Below are 19866 nucleotides of genomic sequence, written 5' to 3' on the forward strand. Positions count from 1 at the left end.
GGATCTTATAAAATTAACAAGACTGAGCTACGGGGAGAGGGAGCTCCGAGGGTGGCGGTGGGAGAGGATGACGTTCATACAGCACTTGTAAATATCAGCATGCATATATGGAGGGATCATATCTGTTCCTCACTGAGTTTTATAGTCACAGCAGTGCGATTAGGTATTTTTGCGCCCTTTTCTTGGCTTCTTTAAGGCAAGTTTACTGAGGAACGTTTACAGGCCCGTTTATGTTAGATAAAAAGGTCTCTCGAGGTTTTTAATGCCGGAGAATTTATGAAAGGTACAGTGGAGCCAGGTGCTAACACTGAGCTGACCTTCAGAGTGACTCCAACTGGATCACGGCCACTGTGGCTTTTTCCAGGGCGCTACATGGGTGTGAACATGGATGCATATGCTCATGTTTACCACACATTCCCTCCTTCGCCTCCTGCGGTGTGACATCCACAGTGTAAGCTCAAAGTCAAACAGCACCTAAGCCTGGTTATGCATCCATTGTGTTCTGGGTAATAAAAAAAAAGAAAAAAGGCTTCGTCCAAACAGGACAGAAGGTTTTAAAGCGCCCTGAAATACATGCAAAATGATATTTCAGCCGTGGCCACTGTCTTGCCGCATCCGAATCTGATTTAGCTTTGAGAAAGGCTTTATTCCTGTGTGCCTCCCAGAATAACCTCCTCACCTTTCTCACACTGGATCAGGCTGGGTTCGTGTGCACGGGCAGACCGCATTTGTGTGCATTTTGCGCCCATCTACTGTGCATTTGTGTGTGTGAACAGCTATTGTCTGCCAGCGCTCTGGCAGGGGCTTCAAAGTGAATTATTCATGCGAGATTTGAATACATGCAAATGGTTCACTCCCCTCTCTTGGCACACATCCAGGTTACCTATGGCAACAGCGCCTTCAAGAAGCATCTTTCCTCCTCCTCCTCCCCCTCCTCCTCCTCCTGCCTCTCTCAGGCACCCACCCTCCGACCATGTTATCCACCCAGTGGTATTGTTTCGATTGTTGCAGTACCAGGCTGGGTGGCTGCACACTGTGGGGTGGCAGGATATCCCATAATTCACAGTCAAGGTCATACAGGCAGGAAAGGATAAGAGATGGAGGGATGGAGGGTGGACAGATGGAAGGAGGACAGGATCCCTCCATCCTGCTGCTTGGACGTGAACTTCTGGAGGCGACACTCAACAGCTGGGAGAGAAAAGGAAGCGGCTTCAGGTGTCGAATGATGCTATCGCCAATGCGACAGACCCGGCACACACTTCACCTACCTATTATTCACATTTAGCCACAGCTCACAATAACCAGAGCAGCAAAACAGGATGGGCACGGAGGAAATTACTACCTTTGAATGCCGAATACCATCACTCAAATATCTTCTATATTAATTTCAAAACATATGAAAGAGTAATCAGGATGTCTCTGATAAATTAAAACTATTTAAAACTTAAACTATAACTTGAATTGTAAAAATCGTATTTTATAAGATTAAAAGATTATGTTTCATCAGAAATACGTTCATTTTGATATTAGGTTCGGACGTGTGGCTGCCTCTGTCTTGTTCAACTTATTTGATGGAAGTGTATGAAAAATGTTATTTACATTCTGAAAGTATAGTTTGTGTGATTAATGTTTTCAATAAATGTGTTGCTGAGAATCTGTTTTTTTTTTTTTTTTCTACGTCTGCTTATAATTTCAAGGCATTTTTGTTGACCGTGTAAATATGTATGTTTCTCATTGAGTTGTTTTGTTGTAGAGTTCATATGATAAATACAAAAATAAAGACATTATTTAAAGAAGGGACGAGTTGCATTTTCTTTAATAAAAAGAATTATCGTAATGCCTTTCAATTGCTCTATCATCACAATTTTGACATCTCAACATCTGCACATAAAACATAAATAGAAAAAATACAAACATAAATTATTAATACGAGGTTTTACTAAGCATTCAGTCTTTGTAGTGTTCTGTGGCATGAATTCACTAATTTTGTTTTACAAAATTCTGCCGTGTAACCCATAAAAAGGGAGTATTTGCACTATCAGGAGAGTAACCGAAACCTGGCACATAGTGTTATAATTAAATAAAGCACAGAAGAGAAAATCTCAGTAGAAGTGTCTCGGTGAGCAGAGCGCAGGTCAAGTTCAGGCCATGAGGTGATCAGAGCCTTACTAACCTCCATAATGGTTCAGGATGCTCAGAGAGGAGGAGACACGCAATGCTGCCATCTACTGACGGGGATCTGGTCCAGGTATGATGAATAAAACTGGTACAGTATACAGAGTGTAATATTCATCATTATATATGAGATATTAGATGTCATCATTTATTCATTATTATAGATCCAACTAAAATTTTACACAGATTTTGAAGAAACAGAAGCAACACATGACTGATATGGCAGTAATCTAATTAAGACCTTTTTTTTTTTTTTTTTTTTCATAACAATGAGAAAAAAGTCTGTGACTGCACCATTTCAAACCGGAGATCTCTGTCCGCTCAGTCAAAGCCTGCTGTAACCACCATTCCAACTCAGATTCCCAGTTGAGGATCCATCTTAAAAGCCGCTGACTAGCTTTGCTTATCACATGGCCCCCTCAAGTGGACAAAAGCACTCACTGCTCAGGGTTGCGGACGGACACTTTATTATTTCATGGTCAGTTTCATTTGAAACAACTGCAGCTGTAAGTGCATGTAAGCTTACATCTTTGGAAATACTGAACCTTTGAAATGACTGATTTAAGTGCTTTGGCGTAATACATGTATCAGGTAAACAAGGCCTTACAATCAAGTAAAAGCAATGATCTGCACAACAATGTGAGCACAGTAAAAAACAAAAAACGAAAACTTAATGTGCATATAAACCAAAATCTGTGTTTTATATATGTATATATAGATTTATTTCACATATATTGGATTAGCCACCATTTAAAAGACATGTATTACTATATCAGTCCTAGATGGACAGTGAAACTGTGCAGCTCTGCTGACATGATCACCCTCCTATTGTACAATCATTCACTCCGTCAACTCAATCCACATTGGCACCATCATAAAATTGAAAATTGCATAATCACCCTTTCATGAGAAATCATATTTCTGCATGATCAGGCTACTTGAAAGGATCATATAGTTTCTATTTTTAGTTATATACCTTTATACTTTCTATTATTATCATCTGTGCTTATTTATGTCCCTGTGAAGGCTTATCTTTTCATCATAAAAACAAATATATTTATATATATATGTGTGTGATTAAAATGAAAATTCTTTCTAAATTAAAAGCAATAAAACTCATGAAAAACAAATTCTCTCTGTTGATACAGGATCACGTTGAATGAACATTTTAGGTGTAACAAAGTGCAAGCATTAATTCATTAACACAACAAAAAAACAAAGCCCTGTATGACCTTCTATCAAAAACAAAACAGTCTTCATCCACCGTTAATCACTTTGTGCACCCTGATTGCGCCACGGTTTCAAAATAAAGTTCTGATTGTGTGACCGGCAATTCAAAGACACCTCGTTTCAGTCTCCTCACTCTCCCCAACAGTGAATCGTGGCTGTGGGCTTAAAGAACTATGAGATAATGTGTTTCTCTGTGCACCACAGACGTCACCCGCTCCTCTGACATCCTGTCTGAAGGGAGCAGGAGACCATCCTGCACTGACTGACTCATTGACAGAGCTGACCGCCTCCCTCTCGCCAGCCTCTCCTGTGCTTTTCGTTGTCCCCCGTCGCTCCCAACTGGCTCAGTGGGTGAAGTAGGTCGTCTGATGCAGTTTGAGCAGAAGGCTGTGCGTGATGTCAAATGTGGTGAAACTAATCCCCACGGCGACGGGCCCTTTAAACCAGTTCATGCTCAGGCCTTTGTATAGTCCGCGCACGACTCCCTCCTGTGTTACGATCATGTGCATGGTCCCCAGAAGAGTGTTGCACGACGAGCCGGTCACGCCGGCCGTCTGCATGCGGCGACGCACCACGTCCAGAGGGTACGAGGCGGACTGTCCTATGAGGCCAGCGCAGGCACCAAAGGCCAAGCGTTCGTAGGGGTACGGTTGGGATCGCTTCGTTTTTTCTAGAGCAAAAGAAAGAGTTCAACGTCCGAATGACACATCTTTAAACAATTTATCTTATTTATTAGTTTATTATTTAAAAGTGAATGTTGATGCATTTAGGATTTCTAGCCGAGGCTACTTTGCGACCCCTGTGCCTGGTTAGACTCTCCTATTTAAAGATGGTTGCATAGTATCGTCTCAACCAAAAGTACATTCAGCTACATTGAAAAAAGTCACTTTATTGAGCTGAATGCAGACATTTAAAGAAAGTGTACGATGATCAGTACCTGTGTGTAGCTTCTTGAGGGTCTCATATGTGAAAAATGTGATCCCTGCATATGGGATGACACCCAGGATAGTCGGGGTGAAGCCTCTGTAAAGGGTCTTCACACCTTCCTCTTGGGAGATCCGGACGAAGACGTGCATGATGTTGCTGTACCTGTCCGACGGAAAAAGCACCAGGATAGACATTATTTACCCAACTGTACCAAACTGGTGACAGGGGATAGTATCTGCTACGCACTGCAACGGTAGTGGTACAGTAAACTGTAACGGCAAGGCAGCAGTGGAACCAACACACCCAAATGATGAATCACTGCAGAGGGAGGGACCCCTCGGTGGGTGCTTACATTTCTCTGGCTGTGACCGCCATCCTGGCACGCACCATGTCCAAAGGGTAGGTAAGTGTGGCAGCTGTGGTGCCGGCCAGAGAGCCAGCCAGGAGGCGTGGGATAGGAGGAAGAGCTCTGAAACAAAAAAAAAAGTCATCTGGAGTGAATAATAATAATTTGCTGATTAAAAACACAAGACAGATATTCTGCAGTCATGCTGGAGTCCAACTGTAAGACGCATCCTCCACTCACTTTCCCTGGTATCCGTAGTGGCTCCCCAGGCGCTTTTTGTACTGCTCATGTGAGCAGAACTGGATGGCAGCGTAGGGCATGACCCTCACCATGGTGGCAGAGTTCCCCCTCCACAGGCTGAGCAGCCCGTCCTTCATGTAGGTGTGGTAGATGAGCCTGAAGGCCTCCTGAGAGCATGTTGGGACAGGAGCAGAGACGGGCGTGCTTCACATTTTCCACATAATAATAATCTCACTTCGTTATCTTAATGTGTGCAGCAGAGTTCTAGCAGATGGAACTCTTACAAAGGTTGTTTTTGTTACTGATAAATGAGTCTTTTTAATTAGTTTAACATTTTGCTTGTTTTCTTCACATTTACGTTAAAAAAAAAGTCGCAAAAGTTTAAAGAAAGTACTCAATCTAAAATCATATAAAATGAAGAAATGGATATGAGAAGCTGTAACCAAATGTTTTTTTTTTTGTTTTTTTGCACTTGATAAATGACTCAATTCAAAAAATCAATTATCATTTTTGCCCTGCTTGCCAGTGTGGCCACATATTAAATCGGGTAAATATATCTTTATCTTTATATGACTGATTTGCTGCTGGAATAGAAACATGTACTCACCTTAGCGGAGAATCTGCTTGACGACACTGTGGAACAACAGAAGACACATTGAACCTCAGGGCTAAACAACACACTCTCCTGTGTAGGCTCAACATCTACTAAGAGGATTAGCAATAGTTAAGAACAGTTACAACAGTCACTGAAAACTCTGGTGCAAAACAGAAGAACAGCAGCAGCATTTCCTGTGGTGTGTAATACGTAACAGTAAGCCGCTTACATATATGGCAGCCTGTCTGTTTTTATTGAAATTTTGTGTGGAAATATCTCAGTGGAGTGCTGTTCTTGCCTTGGAAAATGATCTTGGTCCGATCCAGAGGTGCAATGACCGTTTTGGCCACGGCTCCAGCAAATGCCCCGCACAGCAGGGTGTCCAGTGCAGTCATTCTGGGCCTCAAGTCCTGTTTGGACACAGACACGTTCACATTTCAGCAGACGTTTAGTCACATTACACAAACAGCAAACTGACCCTTACGATAACTCGAGATATCTACAAGACCCCACACTGGTTGCTTTTTAAAGTGTGGACAAAGAAAGGAAGTTTAATAAATGAACGTGTAACACAAACACCGCATGCTTATCAGCACGAACGCCCCCGTCTATCTTTACCTCAGCAGAATGACTGCGAGAAAAACAGTCAAATCTGCACGTGGATTTGTGCCAGAGTGACTCGGTGGTTACAACAAACTCTCAAGAGATAAGACAGATTGGCACTTCACTGAAGCAGTGGTGTTTGTTTGTGTGTATTCACACGCGCACACACACACACACACACACACACACACACACACACACACACAGCTGGAAAGAACAGTTGAACCCAATAAACACTCCCAGCTGATAAGACAAGCATGACTAAAAAACATGTTTCACAACTTAAACCTGAGGAGGAGAAACGTGTTTTTTGGGCGTCACTCATTTTCATGTATAATTAGGTTTCTGGATCATTGTAACTGTTACAGCATTTACCATTTAATCAATAATGTCACCTACGTAGCTTCCTTCAGCTGCTGCCAACGTTTGCTATCATTTGGCACGCTGCTCAATTCTTCAAATAACCTTTATTGAAAAGGTTAGAACCCTATAGCTTCTACCTTGTACACTGTTGACCTGTAGTCCTGTGATTCTGCAGCAAACATCTGTCATCACGGTTCTCCTCCTTCAATACAACCTCTTGCATTGCTCTGTAAACTAAGGCCAGCTTTAGATTAGCTGGCACCTGCCTGCTATTTACAGCACTGTACCCGTACAGGCATGTCCTTCAGAAGTATGTGTGGTACCAGGACGGCTCCATGTCACAACAACACACCCAAACACAACACTGAGCAGAGCATGGCGCTGCACACACACACACACACACACAGCAAGGTTTGCTTTAGGGTTGATCATATAGGAAATGCTTTACGAGCGGTGCCTTTTGAAGGGGTTTATGTTCATTTAAATACACTGTTATAATATCATAACACACGCAGCCTGACAAGTAGTTGACAGGCAGGTTACCCTGTGCTCCAACAAAGCACATGGTAGAGTCATTTGTACTCATGAATGGGTCACTGAAGAAGCAGTGCTCACCTCTGCTGGGCTGGGGGGTGGCAGGGCCAGCACAGAGTCCTGGGCCACTGGCAGGCGGCTCTGATGATCCTCCACACGCTGGGCCATGTGTGCCCTTCACAGATTACCCGGGCTGTCACTGTCACACACTCATCCAGGAGACCCCACTGCGGAGGGAGACAACATGTAAAGGGGGTCATTAGATAAAACATGCTTTGTTTTTCGTGTCGCACTGCCTCCAGTGTGTCGATCACAAGGCGAGGACGTGATTACACGGCCGTCCATGTCCAACACAAACAGCCTGGCTTGTAAACAGGGTGTTACATTACAAAGGCTCTGCTGTTCAATCTGTGGTTACTTTTCAGCACACACACACACACACAAAACGCCGTTTCTATTAATCAATTATCAATCTGACCCACTTGTCGATTTCCTGAGTAACTAACGGGTGCAGATGATAACTTAACAGCCTCTCCTCAAGTAAATAAACTGCGACTTCTGCAAAAGAATGAATAAATAGGCGTGTGCGTCGTTATTGCGGTTAAATCCGGACAAAATGCATCATTTTGTTACCTTCGTCTGAGTTTAAAACGCCCCAGTGTTTACTGATCCTCGTCGTGTTGTGTCCGTCACCAGTCTGCCCTGCAGATCCTCGCACACATTGTCTTGTTTTGCTCGCTGGAGGCTGGCCAGTCTCTCTTTTAAGTTGCGACACGCTGCGGGGAGTCTGCACGTCTCCTCGCGCTGTTGACGTTTCTGAAGAAGATGATGTTGATGTTGGTGTTGATGATGAAGGACAGGTGTGGCGCCGCAGCACAGCGGGTTTGTCTATTTATAGGCGACGTCTGCGAGGAAATTCAGCCGCTGTCTGGTTCTGCGCACAAGATTATTTGGGCTTTTCAAGGTGTTAAAGAAACTGGGGCAGCGTTATGCCAGTATTTTGGACTACAACACCCATGAGCGAGTCCCGTTACTGGAGTGAAATCTCGCGGTTTTATCTACAACATTGGGTTGCCAGTTTTGCTCGTGTGTAACATAAACAGTATGCACTCAGTGCTGCTGCTATGGTTGAATCATGGATGTGGTTTAAATACTTGTTACTGTGGACAACATTTTGAAGTTCAGAGCAGATCAAATCAAAATTAATATCACTAATTTATCGTTGTATGTTTATCAAGAATGATCCACTAATCAGTTCATCCCAAGGTAGTAAAATGATTCATTTTAAGAATGATCCCTTTCACAATGTTACATAACCGACTGTACATTAATCTGCAAGAAATGCTTTTGATGTTGATACTGTGTGTGACCCATAATAGTCCACGTGTTTTTCTGAAACTTAGCATATATGGAGTTGTTGTTTGTTTGTTTGTTTTTTTGTATGTTTTCATTGTAAAACCTTATTCTGAGAGATTGTTGTAAAGTGAAAAAAATCAATATTTCTCAATGGAAAATATTAAAGCAATTGCATTATATCTTGTAAACAATGCTATTACTTTAAGAACCAGTGTCTTGCAATAAAATTGCTGCAGCACCCGAGGAAATCAATTAATTTGCATATTGTCTTTCTAATGTAAATGTGCTCTGTAAAACTACTGTAGCTGGTACAAAGACTTTTACCAGACCATGTTTAAGTGCTTACTAAGAAGAAGAAACGCAAACAAAAGGAACAGATTGTGGCTTTGAACGCATTTGTTGTGGGTTCTACATGAGCGAACCTGGCAACCCGGGACTCTGGCCATAGCGCTGAAAAATTTGTTGTTGTCGGGGAAAATGGCGTCAAACGTAGAGGCCCCGGAGCGCTGGTACCTCGCCCTGCTCGGCTTCGCGGAGCATTTCCGAACGTCCAGTCCGCCCAAAATCCGGCTCTGTGTGCACTGTCTTCAGGCAGTGTTTCAGTTTAAGCCTCCACAGAGGATCGAGGCCCGGACACATCTTCAGCTGGGCTCGGTTCTCTACCACCACACCAAGAACAGCGAGCTGGCCCGCAGCCACCTGGAGAAAGCGGTGAGGGACGTTTGATTCAGGAAAGAGCGGGGATGCGGCGGCGAAGCGGACGGGTGTAGGCCGCAGGCAGCGAAAACAGCGAACGGCCGAAACCTTTAAATAGCTCTTAGTCCAGGAAGTTTGAGTTTGTAATTAAGTCGAAATTGAAACAGCAATGCTTACGTTTTGTTAAATAATCGACAGCTGCTTCCGTGCTTTCTCCGGTGTTAGCTAAATAAGCCGCTGTATGGGATTATTAATGGTTCATAAACAGCGACACTGACACCACTAACGTTTTGTGCCTTTTGTTTTGCAGTGGTTTATATCTCAACAACTCTCTCAGTTTGAAGATGTCAAATTTGAAGCTGCCAGCATTTTGTCTGAACTCTTCTGCCAACAGGTAAGCCAGTATGTGGTTACAATTGAAGGAGCGCTAATTATTGTCATGTGGTGCAGGTAACATTAGCTTAGCTGCATATTTTGATCACTTCTTGCCATAAAGTGAAATTAACATTATATTAGAAATAGTGTAACTGTGCAGGTGTGTGCTTAAATGTGGGTGCCTCTAATTTAAATGACTTTTACAGTGGATATTTTGGTGAACAGAAGCTAACCAGCCCTCTAAATGATTCAAAGTTAAGCATGAAGCACTTTATTAAAATTGTAATTGTTTAATTTATTTATTCACAAGTTCAACATCATTAAATTAGTAAAGAAGCCCTGTGTGAGGGTTTAGGAACCTGTTTTGGGATTATTATTATTATTATTATTATTATTATTGTTGTTTCTTTTGAACAGCAGTGATCACTAAGGCCCAGACTCAGGTGATTTACTGTACAGAGAATAGGAATACAACTCCAGGGCTGAACTATTTATTCTGAGGCGGCTCCATGCCCTTTACGGTATCTGGCAGCTGTGGCTGGTCTGTCAATAACCATGAGTTACTCTAAACAGTTGTCAAAGGAAATCACAGTCAGGTTAGTTTACCTCCACCAACAAAGGAAAACTACAGAAACATTTCAAACTACTATCAGAAATGAAGGAAAGGAAGGAAGAACTGAAACGGGTGATGTGAAGGCAAGATCTGGGAGACGGAGACAAAAGTCACATGTAATTTTCCTGAGACCTGGTGAGAAATGTTCAGGAGAACCTGCATATCACTGCAGAAGAGCTGTAAAAAAAAAAAAAGACAAGTGTAGTTGTTCACAGGTGAGCAGTATAACTTCCTATAAACAACAATGACCTACATGGCAGAGTTGGAAAATCTGCAGAAGTCCCGAAACCTTTTGGAGCAATGTGCTGTGGACGGACAAACGAACAAAATGAAACGTTTTGATCACAACTAAAGTTAGTGTGTGTGGGGTGGGGAGAAGGGAGAAGCATTTATAGAGAAGAAGGCCTTGCCAGCGGTAAAAGTAGCAGGTGAATCCATTATGCTTTGGGGTTGTGCGGCAGCTGGGAAACGGGTAGTAATCTTGTGTGGGTGGAAAACTGGATTCAATTAAAAATCGAGAAATCCTAGAGGTTAATGTTCAAAGGTCAGTCCAGACAAAAGTTGAAGATGTCAGTAATCAACCATGAAATACCTGCGGAGGAATTACAAAGCACTGACCCAGTTTTCATTGTTATTATGTTTTGGCTGCAATAAATTAAGGTCATTTTGCTGTAAAGTTTGAAGAAACGTGTCATGTTTGTTCCATTTAAAGGTCAGGTTCACTTCCTCTGTTCACTTATCTACTCACTGTAAAAGCCATTTTGATTAGTGGTGCCCAGTGTTTGTTTGTTTTTTTGCAGACCATTGGTTGTTATGGCGGTACATTAAGGGTAGGCTGGGCATAGGTAATCATTGACCACTGATCTTGCTAAATCATTTTTCAGAATTTGGTGGACTCTGCAAAACCCCTTCTGCGCAAGGCCATCCAGATTTCACAACAAACACCGTACTGGCACTGCAGGTTGTTGTTCCAGTTGGCGGTACGTATCAGTGCAGTACTATTAGTGTGTGAACCTACAGGGGCGACATTGCTCCACTTACTCCAGTAATTTCACCAGCACTCTGCATGTTTCAGTTATATTTAACTTTAGTCCAGAATTTGTGTCCAATGCTAAAAGAGCCTCCGATGTTCTTGTCACTTTCAGCAACTTCATACTCTGGAGAAAGACTTGGTGTCGGCGTGTGACCTTCTGGGGGTTGGAGCCGAGTATGCCCGAGTGGTTGGGTCGGAATATACCAGGTAATGTCACCCAGCCCTCTGTTGACTGCATATTTAATGTGGTTGGCATCTGACACCTCCAACTTCACCAAACACTACTATTAACCTGGGGTGCACAAAAAGAAAATATTAAATACCAAGTTTCAACAGCACAGATCCACACCCTGTCAGTGTGTGTGGAGAGTTTGCCATCTTAAGGCTTATCCCAAACCAAGCAACAGGAAGTGGACTGTCAGACTCTTGACAGAAATTCTGCTTTGTTGCTGAGTTTTCATTTCCAATATCACTCTGCAGAAGTGCAACTGCCACAGAAAACAGGAAGCATAATTGACATTTTAGCTACTTGGCAAGCTTTATTTTTGCCCTTTAGATAAGACTGACAACATTTCCTTACATCGTCTTTTCAATGTGAGAGACAAATTGCGTATGTGGAGAATCAGTTGCTCAATATGTAGCTCTTGAAATGGTGGCACAGAAGTAGTGATTGACTGTGAGAAGTTAATGGTGAATAAGCTGACTTGGTGTTTTTTTTTTTTTTTTTTAGAGCATTGTTTCTCCTCAGTAAAGGAATGGTGAGTCATCTGTCCCTACACTAGGGTTTTTTTCCCCCCAAACACGGCACAAATGCATTTCTTCCATCTTGATATGTTTGTGTGTATATCATATAATGATACATTCTCAGAAGTAACAGTGGTTGTTTTTAACATTAGTTAAAGTTAAAAACTGCAAAAACAAGTAGCATCAAATGCGATCAAGGTTTTATTGGTGTGTGATGCTTTTTATTTTCTAGTTGCTGCTAATGGAGAGGAAGCTTGGAGAAGTGCATCCTCTGCTCACACTGTGCGGAACTATTGTAGAAAACTGGCAGGGAAACCCCATCCAGAAGGAGTCCCTGAGGGTCTTCTTCCTGGTCCTTCAGGTCACACACTACCTGGACGCTGGACAGGTAGGAAAACCAGTCTGGAAGGGTTAGATAAAATGGGAGTTTTTAAATGACGGGAAAATAGTTGCTCAGCATGCACGCACGTACTGGTCTCATAAACCGCCTGGGAATGAAACCTATTTTGACGTCTGATTGTCTCAAACGACCTGAGGCTGAGAGGGGATTTAATGTCATGTCCATGGCTCCCCAGGTGAAGAGTGTGAAGCCGTGTCTGAAGCAGCTGCAGCAGTGCATCCAGACCATCTCTACACTCCACGATGACGAGATTCTGCCCAGCAACCCAGCTGACCTCTTCCACTGGCTGCCCAAGGAGCACATGTGTGTCCTTGTCTATTTGGTAATGCCACTTCTATCTCTTTGCCGCCTAAAAAAAAAAAAAAAAAAAAAGTTTGAATGTCCCAAAACAACACCAAGGCTGTCATATTTCTGTCTCTATGGCTGATTATTCTGCAGTCGAAATGGCAAAAATCCTCAAGGTTTTGAGTAGCAAACTGCTGAATTCTCCAACTTAACACATCAAAGTCCTCTTTTTTTTCTCTTTCTGAATGTGTTTGTCGCACTACTCTGAAATAAGGGGAGCGTAAACTCCATCTTAATATCTAAATCTGATTTTGCTGTCGTCCATAAGTGGTTGTAGTTCATGTAACCTAGTACCCACCATACAACGGGAGTAGTGTCAGGCTAATTTTTCCCAAAACACATACTGACCTTTTAACCTTGTGTGGTAAGCATTTGGAACTTCTGAAATGGAAATGTTATCGCGTATGTTTGAGGGATTTATTAATTTATTGGTCTTCTTTTGTGATTTGATGGTCTAAAAGGGCTCACAGTGTTCTGGTGTCAAGACTGTGCCAGTCGAGAGATGATAATCATCAGGCCTTGTTGCTCAAGTGTTATTAGTCATTAACTATTTATTATGTTACATGTAAAATAGCCCTAGTCATTTTATTATCAAACCAATTTGGTGAGGCTCTTTGTGTTATCCTAATGGATAGTTTTACACAACTACACTGTTGCAGAGATTTGATAACTGTGGAGCATCTAAAAGTATTTAACATGCACATCATTAAGATTTGGTCCACAATGTTTAACGTGTACTATTTCTTCATACGCCCCTTTTCAGGTCACTGTCATGCACTCCATGCAAGCAGGCTATTTGGAGAAAGCCCAGAAGTACACTGACAAGGCCCTCATGCAACTAGAGAAATTAAAAAGTGAGTTAGCCGCCCTTTTCCTGTGCTGTTCATCATTAATAACTGTAAAATGTGGAACTGTGCTTTTTGATCTGTCACATTTTTCGCCACTTGTTTGTATAACACAAAAATTGTTATCCCCATGTTTCAGTGTTGGACTGCAGCCCCATACTTTCTACTTTTCAAGTCATTCTACTGGAGCACATCATCATGTGTAGACTTGTCACGGGCCACAAGGCCACTGCATTACAGGAGGTATTCTGCTCCCTTCTCCATGGTCATTTCTTCACTTCTGTTGTGTTTGATTTGTGGCCGTGCGCAAAAAGCCCAGCAGCCTTGAGAGCTCTATTTTGTAGCATGTCACAAAAATGAGTTTGCATGCTTGAATGAGCTTGTAAAAGTGAACGCGGACTCTCTGTGCTGTCCATTCAGATCTCACAGGTGTGTCAGCTGTGCCAACAGTCCCCCAGGCTATTCACCAACCACGCTGCTCAGCTTCACACGCTATTAGTGAGTATTTTCAACCTAAACTCTCTCTTTAATATTTGTGTGTCCAACTGTGTGTGCACGCCTGGAAGTGATTGAGGTTACCGATGTAAGATTAAGAAGACCGGAGGCCTCAGTTTCTCAAATTCAAGTAAATAGAGGTATGCTAAACTAAAATCATCGCAATGTCCACTGAAAACAAATCTATTGGAGACACTTTTTCAGTGGTCAACTCTTTTACATTTTTGTTTTTATAATGTCATCCCACATTTACATTTAAGGAGTTATTGTTACATAATAGTCCTCATTTACTGTTACCTTGAAAATAACTAGAAAGACTAAAAATAGACAGGCAGAGCAAAAGAAAGGAAAATGTTTTTTTTTTTTTTAAATCACATTTAAAAACCAGCATCTAATGTTGTATGTTTAAAAGCAATTGAGAATGTAATACAGCAGTCTTTATGTTGTATTTATGTTGTATTACATTCTGAATTCAAACAGAAACTATCTTTTCACATTTTATCATCAGGGTACGTACAAAGTCTTGAATGTTTGGAAACTGCTTATTTTTTAACTTTTATGTTTTTCAAGGTTAAGAATATCCTTGAGGAATGTTTGTTTGATTCTCAACATAATCTGGTGTTTCATCTACTCAATCGCTCGTGAAAAAAATGACATGATCCTGTCGTCTTATTTGTTCATTGTCTTTTGACACACTGAAAGTAGAAGGTTAACAATTGAAGCACCAAATTATCGTGATCAAAACATGCAGTCAAAGTTCATATGAAAAGCATGTATTAAAATAAGGAACACCAAATCATAAAGGTCTGTCATTAGAAATTAGTTATAGAGTTATAGTTAGTTATACATTTCAAAAGCTGTTATCCTGAAGAAACCAATTGTGAAACCAATACTCTGTCTGTTTTGGTGAGAATGTAACTTCTGTAACAGCCGGTCTACTCCTCCTGCTCTTTTCATATCCCAGGGTCTGTACTGTATCTCAGTGAACTGCATGGACAATGCCGAGGCACAGTTTACCACAGCCTTGCGGGTGAGTACAGTGATTTTTGCTACCAGCCTGTCACCAATTGTCTTCTTTACTTCTCTCTTTTACTCTACTCTGCTGCAGCTGCTCTCTCCTCTTGGCTCAAGCATGTCCGTGTTGTTGTTGTTGTTTCAGCTCACCACACACCAGGAACTGTGGACATACATTGTCACCAACTTGGCCAGTGTCTACATAAGGGAAGGAAACCGACATCAGGAGGTCAGTTCAGTAATAAAGTGTCACGTCTTCACAACAGTGTAATGCAATCAACCACTCCTAAATGAAATCATATTAAGTTTGTGGTGTACTCCTTTGTAGAGCCTAATCAATACGTCAACATTGCCAATTGCTTAAAGCATATGTATATATGGTGGTCACAGTGTAACAGAGTCTGCTAATTGTAATTTAGAAACTGTGGTGCCATTACATAGTTTGTCCACTAGAGAGCGCTGAGAAGTTACTTACTTAGTTTTACCTGTAAAGTGTCCTACTCAGTACAGTACTGTGATAACCAAATGTCAGTGATCCCTATCTTCTGTGGATAGATGTTATGATGAGGGTGCTCTCATTTTGAAATAAATAAAATATGTGTATATGTGACAGTTTTCCCATGATAATTCTTAGGTGCACTTTGAAACTTATTTCTTGTTCTGTTTCTTCTCCAGCTGTACAGCCTCCTAGAGAGAATAAACCCAGACCATAACTTTCCAGTAAGGTAAGAGGCAAACTTTTTTTTTTTTTTTAAATGTATACATAACAAAGGACAGTACATGAAAGCAATGCATTTTGTGTATAGTGGGTCACATTATTAAATATACAATCGTTATCTTTTTTGATTTAGCTCCCACTGCCTACGTGCTGCAGCCTTCTACATCAGGGGACTCCTATCCTTCTTTCAAGGACGCTACAACGAAGCCAAGTATGGCAAATCTTAACTTGTTTTAAAGCAAACACACCCACAGATCCACCCCGCACCTGTATTTATTTATTTTCTTTCTACACTCGTATTGCATTGTTGCAGACGTTTCCTGAGGGAAACCCTGAAGATGTCTAACGCTGAGGATCTGAACAGACTGACTGCCTGCTCCCTGGTTCTGCTGGGCCACATCTTCTATGTACTGGGCAACCACAGAGTAAGACTGGAGACGTGACAAATGTTCACGCATTTATTTTCAACTTGTGCAATTTGACGACCGAATTGAGTTGAAAGACAGGTGTGAGAACAACGAGGTCACCAGCACAGAACATTTAGTCAAATCTTTTTTTTTTTAATTGAATCAAGCGGAGAAGGAAATGTTCCAGTTTATCCAATCTTATCTTGTTCAGCCCCATGATGTTGTGCGAGGAGCTCAGGCATCATGTAGAAAATCATGAATACAATTTTTTATAACAAAATAAGAACAGCTGTACACTGGTAACACAGCCTGATTTTAAAATAAATGCCAATGAATTTCACAGGATTTTTCCTTATCCAGGCCTCTTACACTGCCTTATTAGCTCCTACAATGACCCTTATATGGTTATTGAGGCTGAGGCCAGATGAGCTATAGACTTAAGTAGTGGCATGACCAAAAAAGGAGGCAGCATGTCACAGCAGCTTTGCATAAAGCCAACTCTAGGAGAACTCTTCTAAGAATCAGATCAAAATGAAGTGTTCAAACATCACAGTTGAGGTGAGGCAACATGTTGTTGTGCATCAGCAAAGCATAGGCACCACTGGCTGCGGTCAGAGCACAACCGCTTCTATGACTAACTCGTTAATGGTGTTTCACTGAGGTAAATGGAGCCCTTCATCCTTGTGCTCTCTTCAGATGACAAAAAAAGGTTGAATGACTCCACAAGCTATAGATCCATCATTGACTGGCGTTTGAAATACTAGAGGAATATTTTACAATATGAATAATTCAGGTGACTCCTCCTCCAACTCCTCTATACTAACATAAAGCTCTTAGTCTGCTTCTAACAGTGCCAGTGAGCCTCCTAACTGACCAGAGCAGCCACGACAACTGTAAACGTCAACTCACTCACTCATTTGAAGCAACAATTTCAATAACTTATTGACATTATTCAGTAAGTTGGCTAACGTGTGGCAGTTATTTATTTATGTGGGGGCACAAATTGTTAAAACTTTTTGCCCAGCCCCAGCTCAGGAGGATGTCATGGCATGCACATATTAAACCAATTATAATGTTTACAGTGTTTGTAAATGAGGATTGTCGTCTGATGGTTTCCACCCATTTTTTTTTTTTTTTTAAACCATTGGCCTTTTCTTTTCAGGAAAGCAACAACATGGTTGTACCTGCCATGCAGCTGGCCAGCAAGATCCCCGACATGTCTGTTCAGCTCTGGTCATCAGCACTGTTGAAAGGTACACAGCGAGCTGTTATCTAATCTCGCTAACATATTGTTTATATTCTTTGCTACTGCTTGTAATGAGAGCGTAGGTTTTGCAGAACTTTTACTGTGACAATACTTGCCATCACATTTGAAGCACAGAATCTCTGTTTTGACCGTGCCGTGTGCTTGCAGACTTGAACAAGGCCCTTGGGAACACCATGGACGCCCATGAAGCAGCCCAGATGCACCAGAACTTCTCCCAGCAGCTGCTGCAGGATCACATCGCTGCCTGCAGCCTCCCGGAGCATAACCTCATCAGTGTATGTGAAACGGATTAGTGTGGTTCATAAAGTTTTCTACTTTATCCCCTCTCACTGTTGTGCCGCAACACTTGCTCACTCACACTGGTGTATCTGTTTTGTGTGTCTACAATTTGTAGTGCTGAGGTTACAGTATTTGTCTGTCTTTCTTTTTCTTCAGTGGACTGACGGCCCCCCTCCTGTCCAGATCCAAGCCCAGAATGGCCCAACCACCAGCCTTGCAAGCCTGCTATGAGAAACCACCAGCCTGGCATATGATGGTAGCTGGTATCACAAGCAACAGACTGACGCCTGACAACCTGCTATCAGAGCACTGTAGCTGAAAGTATTTTAACAGGTCACAGAGTTCAGGCCCTCACTTTTTTTTTTTTTTTTTTTTAGCCTCTCAACATTGCTTTCTGATTGTCCGCTACCACATTTAGAAACCGTTATTAAACAATTACAACTACTGTCCTCCGATGGCATGGATGCTTGCAGCACGTTAAGGGCAGGGCCAGACTCTTGATTAGAGTAGTGAAGGACACATAGCAGCGTATAAAAGGGCTTCTTTGCCTCAGATATAGAGAACCCTTCTCTGCGTTTGCCAGGTTTCTTTTCCATTTTATCGGACACACAAGTTGGGTGGGGGGCAGTACAGAAATGTAGAGGAAATTAATTTATTCATGTTGATATTTTTGTAACTGTTGGTAAATATTTTACATCTTGCCTTTTTTTTTGTATGAATCTTGCTTTTTTTTTTTTTTTTTTTTCATGCATGGAAGTTACTGATGTGGACTCCCTGTACACTAGTTTCTGACCTGAGTTTCTAACGTTTCTTGGTAGATCATTTTTTGCACAAAATCCAACTTAGAAAGAATAGAGACATCTTGTATTATATTTTCACACAATAATGAGTTAAAGTTCATGATTCAAATCTGCAGCGTGCGTCGCATGGGGACAGGCCACGATCCACTGTGTGCCGTGTCTCTGTGAATATGGCTCTGGTTGGTCCGGTAATGAGCAACGTTTAAACACTCGCAGATTTTCTATCATTTGGTGTCCCTGAGGGTTGCCAGATAACCTTTAAAACGACGCATTTAACTGATGTATTTTTTTGAACTTCCTTAATATATGACTTCTCAGTTGATGTATTAATTTTTACAAATCACATTTAGACTTTTGGGGCTTACAGTAATCTTCAGATATTCAAAAGGTGAATTTATTTTATTTTGTTATATTTTAATTGGTCTTGATAGGTCTACTAAATGGTTTCTTTACAGTATGTTTGTATAGATTTGCCACTCGTTGAACCTTTATTGTACAGTGACATTTTATAAAGTCAATTTAGTAAAGTGTGATATGCATTTTTAGCTATCCTATGTAGAAATCTCAATGCTTGGTATTTAAGGCACTCTGTAAGGACACAGTTTAAGCTTGAGTACTAGCCATATTCTATCCAATGCCTATGTTTTTAATGCTTACATTGTTTTCAATAATTTTCCAATAAAAATATGATTGAAATTTTGTAAATCACTAACTCACACAACAGTTTGTAGACATCATGCCACTGAATTTAGTTTCGATTGCTTGGTGATCATTTACAGTGGAGACAAAGAGGGTCCTTCATGCTACCGATGACCTGCTGAAGTGGGAGTCACTACGAAACAGCAGGAAGGAAACTGAGTAATACTGCTAGTTGTGTGATGCACAGTAATAAGGAACCAACTACTGAAGTAGTAAATAAGAGTTAGTGGTTTATTTTTAAGATATCCGATAGGTGGTGTCAGAGCTTTCAAATGTGTTTACATGCGTGTAGTCGTACTAGTTAAAGTGTTCAGGACAAAATGTGCACACATCTCAATTTTAGGTCTAAATACTACAATATTTTTCATTTAATGTGCTTTAACAAAAGCAAAAGCTAACGTTCCTAGAATAAAATATATTTTACATCCGCAAATACACTACTCACAAAAAGTTAGGGATATTCGACTTTCAGGTGAAATATATGGAAAATGTAAAAAGTGAATGCTACAGTGATATTATATCATGAAAGTAGGACATTTAAGTAGAAGCATGCAATGGTAATTTTATTCATCTTAAACAATTTATTGAAAGAAAATCTAACAGTGGTAGGTATACCACAACAAAAATTTTTCAGTGTCTCAATAAATTGGGATGTGGCCAAAGGACGTCCACTCCTCTCCTTTCTGTGACTCTTCCAGTCTCTGTATCACTGTTCCAACCTCCTGATGACACTCTGTGACCCTCTAAGCTCAGTGGACACTTCTGTC

At 41.3% G+C, this 19866-nt stretch overlaps 2 protein-coding genes across 2 annotated transcripts; one reads left to right on the top strand and one right to left on the bottom strand.

Moving 5' to 3' along the window:
- Positions 1 to 2625: 2625 nt before the first annotated feature.
- LOC139203054 (mitochondrial coenzyme A transporter SLC25A42-like) lies at positions 2626 to 7747 on the bottom strand. The gene is made up of 8 exons (XM_070832685.1): positions 7647 to 7747; positions 7095 to 7240; positions 5812 to 5923; positions 5526 to 5551; positions 4919 to 5085; positions 4685 to 4801; positions 4343 to 4494; positions 2626 to 4075 (listed from the first exon to the last, which is right to left on the bottom strand). Exons 2-8 carry the CDS (start codon positions 7179 to 7181, stop codon positions 3750 to 3752), a joined length of 987 nt encoding a protein of 328 aa, XP_070688786.1. The 5' UTR covers positions 7182 to 7240; positions 7647 to 7747; the 3' UTR covers positions 2626 to 3749.
- Positions 7748 to 8814: 1067 nt separating this feature from the next.
- Positions 8815 to 19099, top strand: LOC139202765 (MAU2 chromatid cohesion factor homolog). Its single transcript, XM_070832335.1, has 18 exons — positions 8815 to 9080; positions 9376 to 9459; positions 10938 to 11033; positions 11199 to 11293; positions 11817 to 11844; positions 12063 to 12218; positions 12406 to 12552; positions 13339 to 13429; positions 13560 to 13663; positions 13841 to 13918; positions 14880 to 14945; positions 15075 to 15158; positions 15605 to 15654; positions 15781 to 15858; positions 15961 to 16072; positions 17217 to 17307; positions 17469 to 17596; positions 17757 to 19099. Exons 1-18 carry the CDS (start codon positions 8847 to 8849, stop codon positions 17829 to 17831), a joined length of 1797 nt encoding a protein of 598 aa, XP_070688436.1. The 5' UTR covers positions 8815 to 8846; the 3' UTR covers positions 17832 to 19099.
- Positions 19100 to 19866: the final 767 nt, after the last annotated feature.

This window comes from Pempheris klunzingeri, chromosome 6 (assembly GCF_042242105.1).
Source record: "Pempheris klunzingeri isolate RE-2024b chromosome 6, fPemKlu1.hap1, whole genome shotgun sequence".
NCBI classification, from domain to species: Eukaryota; Metazoa; Chordata; class Actinopteri; order Acropomatiformes; family Pempheridae; genus Pempheris; species Pempheris klunzingeri.

Excerpts from the sequence above, each read along its gene's own strand:
- LOC139203054 (XM_070832685.1), bottom strand. The coding sequence starts at position 7,181 with ATGGCCCAGCGTGTGGAGGATCATCAGAGCCGCCTGCCAGTGGCCCAG. Across the intron at positions 4,495-4,684 it reads GCGGTCACAGCCAGAGAAAT|GTACAGCAACATCATGCACG; the intron begins GTAAGCACCCAC and ends TCCGTCGGACAG. Across the intron at positions 4,076-4,342 it reads CCTCAAGAAGCTACACACAG|AAAAAACGAAGCGATCCCAA; the intron begins GTACTGATCATC and ends CTTTTGCTCTAG.
- LOC139202765 (XM_070832335.1), top strand. The coding sequence starts at position 8,847 with ATGGCGTCAAACGTAGAGGCCCCGGAGCGCTGGTACCTCGCCCTGCTC. Across the intron at positions 12,219-12,405 it reads ACTACCTGGACGCTGGACAG|GTGAAGAGTGTGAAGCCGTG; the intron begins GTAGGAAAACCA and ends ATGGCTCCCCAG. Across the intron at positions 12,553-13,338 it reads TGTGTGTCCTTGTCTATTTG|GTCACTGTCATGCACTCCAT; the intron begins GTAATGCCACTT and ends GCCCCTTTTCAG.